Below are 17,217 nucleotides of genomic sequence, written 5' to 3'. Positions count from 1 at the left end.
CTTTGAATAATTCTCTTAAATGTGATGTTTAAAGTCGTTTGGAGAAGCCCTTGAGTTCTGCATAGAACATGAAAACACGAAGGGAGTCAGAAGGGTCTAGTCTGATTTGGCGGGCTAACTTCAAACTTCACTTTTCTAACAGAATTCCTACAGTGTACTTTATACTGTTGAGTCGCTTGGAGTCTTAAGTGCGCTATACTATAAATACTTCCATGGTCTAAAGCCATAGTTGAAATGAACCTGAAAGATGCCATTAAGCTTCCCTTCCACTACTTGAAAAAGAGTGAAGGTAGGAGAGGCCATGCACCATCTACCTGTAGCCTGGTAGAACACACAAACCACAGCAGAAATAACAGCAGCCATGATGTATTTATGTCTTTCTGGCAGAAACCAAGCACAGGGATGGTGCAGAGCATGAGGAATCGTAACGTGAACATTTGTACAGCTCTGCGTTGAGCAGGATCTCCCAAGGGTGGAATGGTGAAGTGCTACTACCTTTTTCATTCTATCCCCCAGCAAGAAGTTGTAAAATATATGAAACTGCTCTGGCGTAGCAGATCAAAGGGAGTACTTTCGATTTAAACTTTTTTTTTTTCCATCAACTTTTCTTCTATTTTTGTCTGCAGTTGTAGATGTGTGAATTCTCTCTAACTCTTTTCTTAGAGGAGGAGCTGTATGCTTCTTGGTTTCAGCTTCATTCCCCTTGCTTACAAAAAGATGCTAAAAACCCCTGAGATTTCTTTGTGAGCCCTGCAGCAAAGGAAGAACACAGTTTTCAAGGAAGTTTGGAAGGTCACTAGAGCTGGAGGATAAAGGGCCTTAACAGTCATTAAGGGCTTGAGCCCAGTTCCATAATAATAATTTTATATTACTTTGTGGACACTTCTTGGAATTCACAAAACCCATGCTGTTCTCTGGTTAACAGTAAGACCTGATTTAGAAGGAAACTATAGAACTTAATGCAACCTGAAATAACAAGAAAAGCTGCCTACATAAGTTGCAGAACTAAAGTTATGGATAATGATATAACGTTCAAAGAAAACAAGATCAAATTGGGCTTAAGCTACTCAAGTTAGGCTTAAGCTACTGAAAAATGTAGTGATGACATTCATCTCTCAAAGGCAAAACACAAGTGAGACTGGCAGTTCTTTTACAAACAGAATTTTTGGCTGCCTTTTTCTTGAACACTTGCTTTAATGCTTTAAGAATGGAAATTCCTCAACACAGAGGAATGCAAAGGCAATAAACCATTTTCTTTTTAGTTGAGTTGCTTAGGAGGTTACATGTTAACAAAAGCAGTTTTTGTTTGTTTTAACATTACCTTGTAGTTTCTTGCTGAGTACTTGCTTAAAAAAAAAAAAAAAAAACACCACCACTCCCAATAAAACCAATCAACCACCTAGATTTTGGGGGTAAAAATTAAAAAAAATAAGTACTGCACCTTTTCTGGCATGATTTGACTCCTTTTAAGAGCTTTGTGATGAGGTGCTCTTTTGGTTTTGTTTTTCAACAGTGAAGGCTTACCAGTATTCTTTCCTGTTTATAGCCGGTAGTAATTTTTTTACACCCTGTTATTACTCATTTTGTTTCAAGCATATTAAACCTGATTGACCCCCATTTAACTTTGTATTTTGTCTGTATTTGCTGGCTGCTAAAATTTCCGATGTAAAACCATGACAGTGTCAGAGTACTTAGTTCCTCCTGTGTCAGAAGATACAATTCCTAACCCCTTCCAGTGTGTTATCCCTGGGAGAATGGCACTGGATGGAAATGTTACCCAGTGTTCTGTGCAGGCATTCAGTATCCTCCTTTCTCACCTGGTATGAAGAGTAGTGTTACTGAATTTATTATTCTTTGTCATTTACAGTTTCAAAGTTATGTTTAAAGATGGTTTCTGTGTCTGGGTGTTAGTTCTTAATCGAAAATGTGTCTTATAGTTGGGAGGGGTATCAGCTGGTCTCCTTAGCTTTGTGTACTTTTTCAAACATCCAAGAAATGTTTTTGTGCCTAACTAGCCAAACTTTTGCAAAACACACATTTCAGGTGTTGGTTCTGTTCTTGCAGTCTGCAGCTTAAAATCTCCTAGCATGAAATAATACCTTACTGTATTTATAACTTGGGTCTTCCACACTGTAAAGGACATATGTTGTGTGGAAAACTACGCCTCTCCTCAAAAGTTGTAGGGTGACAGCAGGTCCTCTCTGTTCTTCATGACTTTGTTTACGTGCCTGATTGGCAACGATTTTTTCTTTGAAAAGAAAATGTCAGTTATAAATGCAGCTCATACAGTACTTGCCTGCTGAATTCTCAGTTCTTTTTCTCCTCTGATAGGTTCAAAAGTTGAGCGAGAGAGTAGAAAAAGTCTGAAAAGGACATCTTTATTCCCTTACTGTAAGGGAGTGTGATAAACAGCAGTTCAAAACCCCAGAACAACTAGGCTGTCTCAGAAGTGGATGCTGTGTCCTGTGGCCAGTCTTGTAATCGCTTCAGATATTTAATTCAGCATGTAACACTCTCTCCTCACCAGGCAACTAATTCATGTGGAGGGTATCTTTGTTGCCACTTGTTGTTTTTTTTTCTAGATGTAAAAGGTTGTAATTCACAAGTTTCTTACCAGTTCTGCAACCAAAATGATACTCTTCTTTTAAAAAGATAACGATCCAGAGATTTATACTTGCTAAAAACATGCAATTGTGGTGTTCACGTTTGGTTGCTTTTCTAGAATAAGTATTCTTCCAGTCATGTTTCCCAATATATACAAAAAATTTTTATACCTTTTTTTTTTCTAGTCAAATGACCTGACACTTGGCTATGTTAGTGCACATTTTATTGTGCCAGGCTTATCAGATGATAATGAGAACTCATCACAGAGTAATCTGTGTTTATTGCCCCGTTAGTTTGTATGCCACCTGTAGAATTTCTGACAGATTTTGTAGCTTTTTCTGAGTTATCAGTAATAATGAGTAATACGGGATTGAGAATTGATAACCTGTAGGGTTTGGCTAGGAGTGTTTGTCCCTGTTTGTTAAAACCCTGTTAGTAGCTTCAAATTTAATCACTGGATACATATTTTTCATTTTATTTGAGAAAACCTGTTTTGTTTACTGTAAACATAATCAAAAAAGCATGTAAAAATGCAGGTAACTGTTAACACCTTTCACGTTCTTGATAAAATATTAAACTAATCACGCTTACTAGACTGTAGGAAGTTGCATTAGTGGCAACTAACAGGTTTATGTCCAGAGATGGTAGTTTGATTTCCTCTCTCTATTCCCCCCACTTCTCCCCCTCTTCCGTTCTGTGCTATTTTGGACTATATCCTGTTTTCAAAGATCTAGTAGAAGTCACATCTATAGATTTCTTAGGGTTCTTGATTACCTCATACTAAATATTTTATTATAAATACTAAATACTCAGATCAGCTTCACACAAGAGTTTTTGTAAGTTGTTTTAATGTATTACATGGAAAATATTGGAAACAGTTTTTTGTCGTTTTCAATATCATAACACAAAGTGCATCAGATTCAGAGCAGAAATATAACTTAATATGGCAGAAAAGGTTGAATTGTTTAATGATTTCTGTAATGATTGCTAGGACATTTTAAATATATTTCTTAATTATGTATGATGATAATATGTCTGTGCTGGGAAATACGTAAGTGTAGATAAGGATTAAAAAATAAAATAAATTTGTGGACTGTACATTAAAATGAATTGGGGGGGGCACGTGATTTAGGAAAACCTCATTCTGTTTTGTTAGTGTTTTCTAATATGTTTACCTAAAAATTAATCTTATTTAGAAGTGCAGGAAAAATGAAGTGTTACTTACTACCTGCATTGGTATACAAAGCTTTGTATTCCACTGAAAGTTTTAAAGACTTAACGTGACAAAAAATTACCTGTTACCATCGCTGTCCAGTTATTGTTTCCTGATCCACTGCTAGATGTTGTCACAATGAAGAACAAGAACAAAAGTTTCAATGCCATTACAGACTTACATAATTTGTGTCTGCTCTTAAAAAACACATTAATTGGCAAGAATTGGAGGCTGTGTTGTGCACATCCTCATGCAGAGAAGACACGAAGATGAGTACTGCTGTGTAAACATAAGTGTCTGGTCTGCTGTCTCTTTCAGACTCTGTAATGCCTCCCATTCCCCAAACCTTTCATTCTCCTTTTGTAGTGTGCTTGGGCAGCTCACAGGAGGTCACTGATATCTCAGTGTTAGGAATTTTTTTAATTTCCTTTGTTCCCTAGTGCATTGCTGTAGGAATTCATGCCTTGCTGAGAAAAAGCTTTCATTTTTAAGTGGAATTAAGTCTTTATTTTTTGCTGCCCATAATAATGAGAATGTATTGTGATTTTTCCCATTGACTTCTGAGCATCCAATAATAATGCTCTTTGCAGCAAAAAGGCAGAGCAGTCAAGTAGAATGCAAAGTAACATTAAAAGTTAATTATACCTTTTCAAAATCAAGCAAAATGAAATCTTTTCAAAAAGCCTAATAGCGTAACATCTTGTAATTATTAACATTTGGATTAATGTTTTAAGGAGCAAACAGGGTTCTTAAGGTATTACGGGCTATAAACTTCACTACATAGCTTTGAGAGTTGTAACTACTACATCCATTTTAGAACTGGATAAACAATGTGAAGTACTTAATATGGCCATGACTGAACAACAAATATAAGAAGGAACTGAAAGCATTTTATCTATCCTTGTTGCAAACATTAGACATATTCTTTACTTTCTTGCTCTAGCAATAAGTAGACATAATGTAATATCTCCATAGACGGTAGAGTATCAATTGCAAATGTGTATATTCCTTTTAATAAATCTAGAGCACTGTCTAAATATAAACATGAAACCAAGATTTGTCCTTGCTTATAGTGTTCCACTGCGGCCTGTAAAGGACTAAGATTGCAGTTGGACCCACGGTATCAACTCAATCCTAATTGGCTCTATTGCCAGGAATACGTTTTTGGAATGCAGAAGGGCAGCTTCCTAAGTAAATAAACTGTAGCATAATTGGAAAAAAAGTATAGCATTGTGTTGCTTAGCTGGGAAAGATTGAATCTGACTCTGAAGCAAATGTACGTAACAGAATTCTTAGAACTGGTTTTTAATTATTTTTTTAGTTTTGAGGTTGTTTCCTGTTGAAGCTTGTTCTTTTAATATAAGGTGGAAGGAAATCTTACCCACTTTTTTTGCATATTCATTGTGAATTTAAGGTCTGTATAGTAAATGGAAGTCGTAGCTCAAAACATTTAAACAGTTTTTAAAACGGATGTTAGCATTTTCCAGATAGAAGTGACTCTGAGTTACTAAGTGTGGTATTCTTAGGCTGTAGTGCATGCATTTACCAGTGTTTTGCTTTATTTATTTGACTTCTTGATGTGCTTGCAAAGTCTGGTTTGTTTTACTATTGTGACCAAAATCATCCTCTCCCAGCATAAAACACACGTCATCTCGCTACTTACCAGTGGCTTGAATGTAGTTTGTTGATCACCTGGAAGTGTTTAAGTACTTAAGAAACAGAATTGCAGGGTCTGTAAATTTTACATCCCTCTTTCATCCGTCATTCAGCTGTATTAAGTGTCACTGAGGACACAGTTTGATACCAGTTGAGCCAGGGGAGCTTGCATTGAGAGCTCCTGTGAACAAAGGAACAGTCGTGCTCAGTGAGAGGCCATCCCACTCCAGGCCCTGTCTAGGGCAGAGTCCTGGACATGTGCGTGCAGAAGAGCATGGCAAGGCCATGGCTGAAGGGAGCCTGGTTAATTGTCATAATATTTGCTGGTTTTGTGTGTGCGGCATTGACTGTGTTATTTCTTGGTGCTGTGTCTTTGGCATTCTACTTGATCTACGGTCACGCGAGCAAAACACTGTTTCTTCTTCAGAACAGGAACTAAAATTGACTTTTCTGTTTGGTAGCCAGAGGAATGATGTGTATGATCTGAACGCTTGACCTCTTGCTGATATGCCCTCTGGGGAAAAAGCATCCTGTACCTTAAGTACCCACTGGTATACTGGGACTGAACTTCATTGATTCTTGCCTTTAAGTAAGACAATCCTTATGTTCTAAAGGATATCCTTGTTTGTGTTGTTTTTGTGTTGTTGGTTTTTTTTCCTCAAGTCCTTTGGGAAGTTATTCCATGTGGAAACAAGATGTCAGTTTTACTGTCCTGATGTGCAGGGCCAAACTGAGTTCTCAGCCTTAACTCGAATACAGTTAGCTTTTATTAAAATTTCTTGGGCTTTAACCTTGGCATTTAAATGAGATCAAGACTCATGGGGCAACTTCAGCCATGGAAATGTGAGAAGAGGCTTTACTTCTGATCATCTGATGAGCCTGTCCATATGAACCACAAGCTTAGGCTTACTGTTACGCCTGGAAGAGTCAAATGTAGCCAGATTCTGCTCTTCATCAGTATGTCTCACGTCTGTTTACATGGGAAACCCGTCCCATTTGCTGTTCGGAAAACTTCTCAAAAGGTGAAATAATCCACGTTGTTTTTGCAGTAACAAAGCTATGAAAAAATTTTGCTCTTTACATCATCAATACTACTAGGCCTAGTTGTGTTTTTTAAGTGACTGAAAAAATGCTGATTTCTATATCCCCATTCTTGAATTACGCCACACATAATCATTATTATAATTCTTGTAACACATGAATTAGACACTTTAATTTCTCTCACATTATTGAACTTTGTTTTCCCCAGATCTTGATTCACATTAAGGCTTCAATCTTTGAATGTCCCTAGGACTTTAAATTTTCCACAAGACTTCTGCATAAAGTCCAGAGTTACTTAAAATACAGGTGGAGGACAGTAGGATCAGGCTGTCACATCTCTAAATGTGTAATGCAAATTGTATTTGTTGATCAAGCAGCATGACACATCATTGCTTAAAACTAGCATTTTCTGCAGCATTCCTGTGCAGTCTCTTCAGCATAGAATGCTGCATAGCTGGTACTGGACAATCTGAATGCATTTAGGCAACTCCTCCTTTGAGAATGCATTTAGGCAACTCCTTTTTTTGAGACTAACGCAGTTGAGAGCTGCGGTCCCTTGGCTTTCCCCTTGACCTGGCAGTAAAAGGTGATGCTTTGTTCCAGTAGTTCATTCTCTGTGCTTTCACAGTTCGCTCAGTTCATGTGAATGGTAGATATAGGAGCTTCTGGCAAGCGAAGTTGCATACCAATAAGTAGATGTAGGTTAGTCTTCACCTGTCTCAACATTATTTTGAAATTAAATGTATGTGTTTATTTATTCTGAAGAAACTGAAGTATGTTTGAGGATATCCCTCTTTATTTTCTCATGTGATGTTGAAGACAAATAGAAGTATATGCTTCCATAGATGTTCCCAACACTCCAGAAACCTGTGCTGCTGACTATCTTAATTTCAGACATGGCATGGAAAGATCAGTGAAAAAGGTTACTTGGCTAACCTGGTTCTTAATGGCAGTAGTTTTAATTCCTGTTTGTTACAGTTGCTCAAAATCAGTCTGTGTCTTGAAAACTTGCATGATAAGGCATCAGTTACTTAGGAATTTAATATTTTGACATAATGTGTTGTTACCTGATGCAGTTGCCTAAGTTCCAAATGCACTTACTTCTTTACTGGGAGAATAAATTAATTGTCTTTGTAATATAAATTATTTAAAATAAATAACAGTTTCTCCAATTGCTGCTGATGGGGTATATTTTAAACACCATTGTATGTTAGGCACCTCTTGCTCTTGAATAGTAGCTTACTGATGAGTGTGTATGAATCATGAATACGTTTCAATTTTAGTGCCTGTCAGTGTTAATGAGCAAGTTGCTGGGACCACCGGTTTTATTTTCTGATTACATAAATCATTTCCTCCTTCCTGAAAGATACAAGGCACAGAGAAGGAGGATAATGATAAATCTGTGGGGGTGTGTATAGAATGTAACTGCTGAATTAGGTCAGTGTTACACTTTTGGGAACGTGTTTCTAGATGAGAAGGTGTTCTGATTGAAATGAAGGAATAGGGCAGAAGGTCAGATTCCGAAGCCTAGAATTTTTAAACGAGAAGCATGTCACAACCGGTGTGATGAGTCAGTATTTATTAGGACTTGAAGAAGGCAGTTCCCAGAATCCTCTATGAAGCGAGGCTGTGATACCTTTCAATCTGAAATTTGTACTGCCTCGGTTTTTTAACTTTTGAATCATAAGCTCATCTTCTGTGAGATCCTGTTAAGATAGGAATGTATCTGCAAACGCTGGAAAAAAATCATTGTATTCATTGTAAATTCTTAATACAGTTGTATGATTTTTAGAAAGCTGTGGTCTTACCTGTTGGGTAGGTTAGTATGCTGGGGTACATTGTTACCACACATCCAGTGGGTTTAGTACTGGGGCACATATTCTCGCTCATACAGCTAATCAGATCCATTTAAATAAAAGGTAGGGCTTTGGTAACGCACATGAATGATGAACTGTATTTTGAGGTCTGCTGCAGTCATCTGTCCCCACGTACTTGCTTTTTTTCTGGGATTCAAGAGTACAGGCAGCTCACCTGGGAGGAGGGCTCTCTGTTTTGGGGCATTTCAGTGACGTTTGAGGGAGCAAGCAGCCAAGGCGTAGGTGTGCCACCACACTGAGCTGCTTCTCACACCTCGGCACAGAGGCCCCAGTGCAGGCAGAGCAGTGCCTGCAGTGGCCACATGGGCAGCGTGTGGAGTCAAAGCTGCGGTCGTCTTTTCCCAGTGTGACTAACGTGGCAGGGAGCCGGCAGAAGCAGAACTTCACCTGGAATGTTATGGCGGCTCAGCATGACGTAAAGAAACGGGAAGAAGCACGGCAAATCAGGATCTGCTTAGCTGGCAATCCAAACGGAATGTCAACGGGGTTTATTTGACTGAGTCTTCACAGCCTCACACGTTGCTTAATTAACAATGCGCTAGTTAGTGTGGCAGTTAATAGGTGTCTGTCTCCATCCTGACACTGTATCAAGACATCCATTCTCAAAGCCTTTGGATGAGGATGGTAATTTTTTTAACCACTGCTTAGTATGTTGAATCCTAGATCAAATGTAGTAGAAATGAGAAAAAAACTAACACAAAGTCTCCACAGGATTCAGCTGAATACAGGCAGTTAGAATTGTTTCTGTTGGGCTACGTGTGTGCTCAAAATGGGATGCCACTGCATCAGTTTACATGTGAATATGGACAGGTTAATTATAACTAGGTGTAAAGGTTAATCTCGGGCTGAGCCAAACTATATGCCTTGGTGAGTTTTAACTCTTTAACATTTGAAATTGAATAATCTGAATTAAAGAAATGATTGGAATTCAGAATTTCACAGTTAATCGGTTCTACGGAATTGTAATTAATAAAACAATGCAGAGATTAAAGCAGTACTGTGTTCTGTGAGGGTGTGCGGTTCGATGCGTTCTCTACATCATAAATGGCTAAATTGGTGGCTAAAAACAGCAGTGGTGAATGACTCCCTTCTACTACTGTTTAAAATACCTAAATTGATAATGATTTGTGCTTACAAAAACATGTTTTCTTTTGTAATTAGAAGGAAAATACCTCAACAAGGATATCTTTGAAATTTAAAATGCACGGATACTGTAAGAAGCAATCAGACTGTTTATCGGAGGTGCAGGGGTTTTAGTTAGCTGCTGCAGAGCTTGAAGTTACTTTTGTATCTCTGAGTACATCTAGAAAATATTGGGGGGAAGAGGAGAGGGAAGTGGACAACCCTCACAGTTGTCCTTAAGTATTCTGACATGGCCAAACCAGGTGAACTTCTCTGAGGGTCCTGAAATATGCTTCTGTAAAGAATGGGAATATAATATCAGTAGTATGCATAAACGATCATGATTAGTGTCTGAAGTCACTAAATAGAAGCAAGAGGACACATCAGAAAGTCATTTTTGTAAATGTTCTGTATTTACTAGTGTCTACAGAATTCTGGGTATTTTTACTACACAGATCTTGTTTTAATCTGTGAATTTGCAAGACTGTTGGTCAATGCAGTACTCGTTTTCTTCTGTCTCCTGGTTAAATTACATCACGTGCCTTGGGCAGAAATGAATTTACAAGAATGCTTTCCCCAGACTTTTCAACAAAGCACAGAGGCAAAATCCGAGTGTAAATCCATGCTGGCTGTAAGGTCAGTGTAACGGGAGAGCTGCAGTTTTGTCCTGGCTTAGCACTAGGGTGAGTATTCTGTGGTTTTGCAGTGTGCCAGTTCAGGTAATTACAGAAACTGAAAAATAATCAGTGTTTGTTTCTTCTCATACTCTGCAGTGGTTCCCTTGAGGATGAGTTGAGCAAAAGAATTAGAATCAGAAGGAGATGAGACAGAAGCAGCTCGCATGTCACGCAAGTTGTAGGGGAATCCCGGGTGTCAGAGGTCACTTCCCTCTGCAGTTTAGGGGCAGCCTAGACCAGGATTCCACCCTTTTCTCCCGGCCTCTTTGCTGCCTCAGTGAGTGTGCCAGCGCAAGTTTTGTGTGGCCAAATTGCAGACCAGACCTGTTGAAGAAGGAGAGAGGTGTTTATTGTGGTCATAGAGTTGGCTTAGGGCTGTTGAAAAATACAGTGTAAGTTGGCAGAAGTTTGATTTCATTGGTTTATGCAGACACTTGGAAGCCTCAGTCAGGTAATGCAGGGGAACTGAGTGCACTGAACTGTGGTACAGCGTGTATTCACATGGTCGGAAACTTGGTCATGCTGATATTTTCTACCTAGCAATCTTTCTAAACTTCATCGGAAGAAAAATACTCGGAGGAGGGCACTTAAAAAAAGAACACCAATTAAAGCAAGTTAGTTTTTAAAGTTGCATTTTAAAAGTCAGTTTCATCCTGAAGAAAACTTGAGTTGGTAATGCCTTTTGCTCTAGATTTTAGCAGGCTTAGTAAATTCTGTAAATGTAAGCCCTGAAGGGTGGGGATGGATTACAATTGACTGTATTCCAAGGACACAGTTTTGTTCAGATGCAAGCATTAGTTTAGTGGCAATACTAGAGTTTTCTAAATTTGTTGGTGATAATAAGATCGGGGGCTGGGTAGAGGAGGAGTATTATATATGATCCAAATTTGCACTGTATTTGTAACCGGCCTTGCAAATTGGCACAATTTAGGAAAGGATTTTAAAGTGTCTTAGAGAAAGACAGCAACAGCATTGAAAAAGAATTGGCATGAGATGCTGTAATGAAGCAATTATTAATATGCATAGTGTTACAGCAGAAACTTTAACTTGTTAACCTGAATAGAATAGAATAGTTCAGTTGGAAGAGACCTACCAAGATCTTCAAGTCCAACTGGCTGACCGCTTCAGGGCTGACCCAGAGTTAAAACTTACCGTCAAGGGCCTCATCCAAATGCCTCAAATGTGGGCAGGCATGGGGCATCAACCACCTCACCAGGCAGCCTGTTGCAATGTTTGACCACCCTCACAGTAAAGAAATCTTTAGTGATGTCCACTCTGAACGTCCCCTGGTGGAGCTTTGTGCCATTCCTCCACGTCCTCTTGTTGGTTACCATGAGAAGAGACCGGTGCCTCTCTTCTGTTCACTTTCCCTCCTCAGGAGGTTGCAGAGAGCAGTGAGGTCTCTCTTGGACTCCTCTTCTCCAGACTGGACAACCCAAGTGTTCTCAGCCTCTCTTCGCAGGACATGCCTTCCAGCCTTTTAACAACTTTGCTGCTCTCCTTTAGATGCTGTCATGGACCTTAACAGCCTTTTTATTATAGTGGAGCCCAGAACTGCACGTAATATTCGAAGTGAGGCCACACCAACACTAGAGATGGAGAATCTCTATTCCTGGCCTCTGTTGACCAGCTGCCTATGCTGTGTTTAGTGCACCCCAAAACTTGGTTTGCCCTCTTGACTTGCCAGGGCACACTGCTGGCTCATGTTGAAGCTCTTTTCTGAATATCTGCAACCAAGCTTCAATACCTGAAGGGAGGTTGCAGAGAGCCAGGCTCTTTTCAGTGGTGCCCAGTGCCAGGACAAGAAGCAGTGGGCACAAAGTGGAGCCCAGGAGGCTCCCTCTGAGCACCGGGCAGCCCTTCTGTGCTGTGCGGGTGAGGAGCCCTGGCACAGGCTGCCCAGAGAGCGGTGGGGTCTCCTCCTTGGGGATCTCCAAAAGCCGCCTGGGCACGGCCCTGGGCAGCCTGCTCTGGGTGGCCCTGCTTGGGCAGGGCTTGGAGCGGGTGGCCTCCAGGGGTCCCTGCCAGCCTCAGCCATCCTGTGATGCTGTGAATCAGGAGCTTAGCAGCGCCAAATCACTCTTACCAAAAGCTTACAGAATTCTTTCTACCACCCTACTTTTTTTTTTTTTTTTTTTTTTTTTTTTTAACTTTGAGTACTCTTGTTAGTTTTCTGTAGCACTTGGAAGTCTGAGTTGGTCTGAAAGATAACATGGTTATATAGTGCCCTGTGATAGAGTGTGTAATTGTTTGTGTAACTTAGTACTTTCATTTTTGTTAAATTACTATAGAGTAAAATAAATACTGAGTCTAAAATAAAATAATAGGTGTAAAATAAAACTTTTTTACTCAAATGATAAACAATGAAGTTTAAATATGTAGCAATTATTGAACTGTTGGTATATCATTATTACAACATCAGTAAGTAAATCTGATGTCCCCATTTTCATATAATCTCCTAAAATACTTGCTGGGGGTGAGATGAGCTTTGTAGTGGGCTTGAAAAGTCAACAGATCCAGGTTTCCATACGTGAGTGCTGGAGCTGGAACAAGGGAATACAGGTTAAATGCCCAGAATGAATACTGGCGTGCTTACAGAAGTTTGGCTGCAGACTCGCTGTTAGTCTTAACTGAGGTAGAAACAATCTTCCCTAACTCCCCTCAGACATCTGCAGTTGGACACTGTCGGGAAGAGAATATTGGAAAAGATGACAAATGTGCTGGTTTATGCTCTTAATCAGGTCACGAGGTACACTTTGTGGGCCTAGATCAGCACCTTGAATTCAAATTGAAAATCTACTGTAGCAGTTTAAGCACGATTGTGTCAGAGTAAACAGCTGCATGTGTTTGGATGTGTGTCAGTTTCTCAGTGGTGTAACAGTAATTATCAGTATAATTTTTGCTTAGAGTATTAAAATCATGTTAAATATTTCAACTGTTACCTTTTGATGTCAGTTGTACTCAGTAAAAAGAAATACTAAGTCTAAAATAAAAGATCCTTTATAGCAGTATATTTCTTTTGTGCATGTAGCAATATAGCATATTGTCTTTCTTTTTTTTTCAGGTTATGCAATGGTCTCTGCAAGATGGCATGTTCTTGAGTTGGAGCTTTTTAAGGCAAGCATATGCTGGTACTTCAACTTTACTAAGTGGACTATAATTTCTTCTCTCACAACAACTACTTAAGCAGACAAAATTGCAAAGATCTGCCCTGTGTCGAGTATGACAGCCACGACTCGTGGCTCTCCGGTAGGAGGCAATGATAGCCAGGGCCAGGCTCCTGATGGACAGTCCCAGCCTCCCCTCCAGCAGAATCAGGTATGTTACTAACTATTAAGTTATCTAGCAATAAAGGAGTCGTTTCTTTACAAATGGCATTTATGACTTATTTGAACTGTGAGTTTGTATAGTCCTAGAGATGTCTAGTTAAATTAGCTATTCTTTTTTTCTTTATGGAAGTACAAAAGAAATTTCAGGGATGAAGGCAGTGCTATTGGCACATTAGGTTATGTTAGGGAGCATGCAAAAGTGCTCCCTTTTCAGGCAGTGGCATAGCTTTTTCAAGCGTATTTATTTTGAAAAATAAGTGTTCTTGGAATTATATTGGAAGATTGCTCAGAACCGCATTGTTGTTGTGTCTGCCACAGACTGGTAAAGCTACTCTGTGACTTCAGTTCTGCAAAAGCACTTTTGGATAAAAGAGCTTACGGGCATAGGTATCTCTTTATTATCAGCATCATCTAAGTCTGTGTTCATTGTACTTGACTAACTGAACCACATAGTGTTGGAGTTTTTTTTGAACATGGTATCCTGCTTTCAAAAGAAAACTAAAAACTTTCAGATAAGCTACATGATAATGTGATGATTCTTTTTTTTTGTCAGGGAAAAAAAAAAGATGCATTTAAACATTGTGACCAAACCTGGTTAAAAGAAAAGCCACATCTTTTCATTTAATGCAGTATGAAGGTGATGTTTGTTTAATAGCAACCCAGTTGCTTGCTCTCTCCATCTAAGTGGAATGGGAGAGAGAATTGCAAGGGGAAAGTGAGAAAATTTGCAGGTTGTGAAGACAGTTTTAATAAGTGAAGGGGTGGAGGAGCAGGAAGTGATGCAAAAGCCGTCACACACCACCAGTCAACAGATGCTCTGCTAGTCCCCAGCCCGTTGCTCCCCTGGGGGGAAAACTGCCCTCGGTCTTATTGCCAAACATGACGCTATATGGTATGGAATATCTCTTTGGTCACTTGGGGTCAGCTGTCCCAGCTGTGTCCCCTCCCAGCCTCTTGTTCACTCATAAGCTACCCACTGTGGGGACAGAGTGAAAATGGAGAAGGCCTTGACGCTATAAGCAGTGTTCAGCAGTATCTAAAACATAGATGTGTTATCAATACTGTTGTGGTCACACATCCAAAACCCAGCACCATATGGTCTGCTGTGAAGAAAATTAACTCCATGCCAGCCAAATCCAGTATAACATGTTTTAGAAAAAAAATCTTGAGGCTTTGGTCTTTTTGGTCCTCATTTGTCTTCTGATCTTGCTCTTCTGATCTGAACCTTTATTTTCAATTTGTTGACAATCCATACCGTTTCTGTGCACAAATAAATGTGCATCTACAAAATACATTGTAGTTTGCACAGCCCATCAAAATGGGCTTAACTAATTGTGTGCTTGGAGATTGGTTATTAGTCAGCTGCAGTAGTATTCATTTTAAACGTTTTCAGAAAATGTTTTCATGATCCTTCTGTGCTGTTGCTGAAGGTTTCCCACCTAAATTATTCATATTTTCTTCAGAAGATATGTAAAAACAGAGCATCCATGTAGCCTGTTTTCATCTTCTAGATAGGTGACTGAAAGTAAGTCTCAAAAAAAAATTCCTCTCAGGGAAAATACATAAATTCTTAAACTGTTAAGATAAAATAATAAACATGCTGTATGCTTTCTATTATTTTTTGTTAATAGATCTAAAATCAAATTATTTTGTTACGCTGCATGATAATAGGCATATAGTTCAAGTGATTCTTTGAAACATAACGTGAAGTAAAAAGGCAAAATAAGTGGCACAGAAGTACAGACAGTACATAAGTGTTTTCTACATCAATTTTAGACATCTTCACCTGATTCTTCCAATGAGAACTCCCCAGCTACCCCGCCTGATGAGCAGGGACAAGGAGATGCTCCACCCCAGCTTGAAGATGAGGAGCCTGCATTTCCACACACAGACCTGGCAAAGTTGGATGACATGATCAACAGGTACTTTCATACTCCATGCTTTTTTTTTTTTTTTTCCAGTGTGTGCAGATTACTTGTGCAACTATCTTGACAGCAGAAGTAGGATTTGTGCATTTTTGTTTAACTGGATTTCTTGAATATCCTTATTGTATTGGATTAGAGCTGTAAAGAGAGGCTCAATATTTTTTTGAAAAGTGGAGTCTTCATCAGGGCTTTTAAAAAATGCTTATTTTTGCCCTATATTGCAAGCTTTACAAAGGATTGAGGATTCCTGATTTTTAAGAAGAACAATTGAATTATGTGGGTTTGTTTTATTTTGCTTTTGAATATAGGCCTCGATGGGTTGTTCCTGTATTGCCGAAAGGGGAATTAGAAGTTCTTCTAGAAGCTGCTATTGACCTGAGTAAAAAAGGTAAGCTGAAAAAACAATGAATGATTATTGGACCACTCAAAATCTTTGCTTGTGAGAGTTCTTTTGAGTTCCTGGTGGAGGCTTAAAAGTTCTTAATTATTACCATTACAGCCCTGGTGTGAGTGGTATGCAGAACCCTCATAAATCAGAAACTTTAAAAAAAAAAAAAAAAAAAAAAAAAAAGAGACATCAGTGTAGGTAGAAATTAGGTACTTCATGCAGTATGAGTAGTGAGGTTGAAGAAGCTCACAGCAATAAAAATCTTGTCATTCCTGTCCTACCTGTTTTCTGTATTCGGTTAGATATCAGACCTGCTGGGTTTGGTCTTCATAACAGATACTAAAACTCAAAGATTTTTTTTTTGTTGTTTCTAAAACCAAGTTTCTTATCTAGCTTTCCAAACATCTTGCCATGCATTTTTGTTCAACTTTGACATATACATGCTTTTGAGAATATTAGAGGAAAAGTTAGAATATTAAACAGCATGACTTAGTAGTAATTCTACCATACTGCTTGCTGTAGCTAACTTACTTGGAATTAGGATGGTTCCCTGTCAGGATTGTGTATATATTTGCTAAACTGACAAATTTGACCCGTGTTGTGGAAAGTTGTGTTTCTGGAAGGTTGTTTTGGACTCTTGTTCTGGACAACATTTGTAGCTCCAGTGTTTGTGTAATACCTCAAGTCAGATAAAAATACTTTTCTCGGGTATCTGTACTTACCAGCCAGTCGTGTTTTAAATATAGTGACATACAAAGTGCTTGTTCCTTACTGTGACATAGCTAGACCAGGATGACTTCATTTCTATGATGATAAAGGTTATTCTTAGGCAGTTTCAAGAATAAAAAGCTGACTGTGGTCATGAAATTCTTGGTTATCCTGATTTATTTTCTATGTCTTTTTTTGCTTTGGAGTTCTCCCTGGAGAAACAAAAGATAGGCTGCACCAGGTGATCCAAAATAGGTTAATTATACACTGTTGCTAACACTGTATAATACAATATATAAAACAGCTAACATCAGCTGAAGTTGCATTTGGAATTGGCTTTCATTGCATGTAGTGAGATCTGGCAGGAATTTTAAGGAGAGTGTAGAATTTTTAAGAGATCACACCTGTTCAGGAACAAAAGAAATGGCAACTTACAGAAAGAAAATGCACCCTTTACCAGTGCCTTACAATTTTTTTTGCTTGTCATTTATGAGAGGGGAGATGTATGTATTGCGAGCTGTTAAGTCATTAAAACAAAACAACAACAACAAAAAACATAAAAACATGTCAGTGCAATGCAATGAAGTAATATGAGCAGAATGAGATTCTTGGCTACTCTTAACATCATTGTACTTCACAAAAGCATCATTCATAGCTGAAAGTTCCCGGTCATCTGT

General features: G+C 38.8%; 1 protein-coding gene across 2 annotated transcripts in view; it reads left to right on the top strand.

Moving 5' to 3' along the window:
* Positions 1-17,217, top strand: part of USP9X (ubiquitin specific peptidase 9 X-linked) — a 100,474-nt gene that overhangs the window by 12,804 nt on the left and 70,453 nt on the right. For both annotated transcript variants that reach the window (XM_035542362.2, XM_035542361.2), the window contains exons 2-4: positions 13,255-13,508; positions 15,296-15,441; positions 15,753-15,832. In XM_035542362.2, the coding sequence (XP_035398255.1) occupies positions 13,413-13,508; positions 15,296-15,441; positions 15,753-15,832 (322 nt within the window). In that variant the 5' untranslated portion in view covers positions 13,255-13,412. The remainder of the gene's footprint in view (positions 1-13,254; positions 13,509-15,295; positions 15,442-15,752; positions 15,833-17,217) is intronic.

This window comes from Cygnus atratus, chromosome 1 (assembly GCF_013377495.2).
Source record: "Cygnus atratus isolate AKBS03 ecotype Queensland, Australia chromosome 1, CAtr_DNAZoo_HiC_assembly, whole genome shotgun sequence".
NCBI classification, from domain to species: Eukaryota; Metazoa; Chordata; class Aves; order Anseriformes; family Anatidae; genus Cygnus; species Cygnus atratus.
Note: the sequence above shows the minus strand (reverse complement) of the source record. Positions and strands in the feature narration are given on the sequence as shown.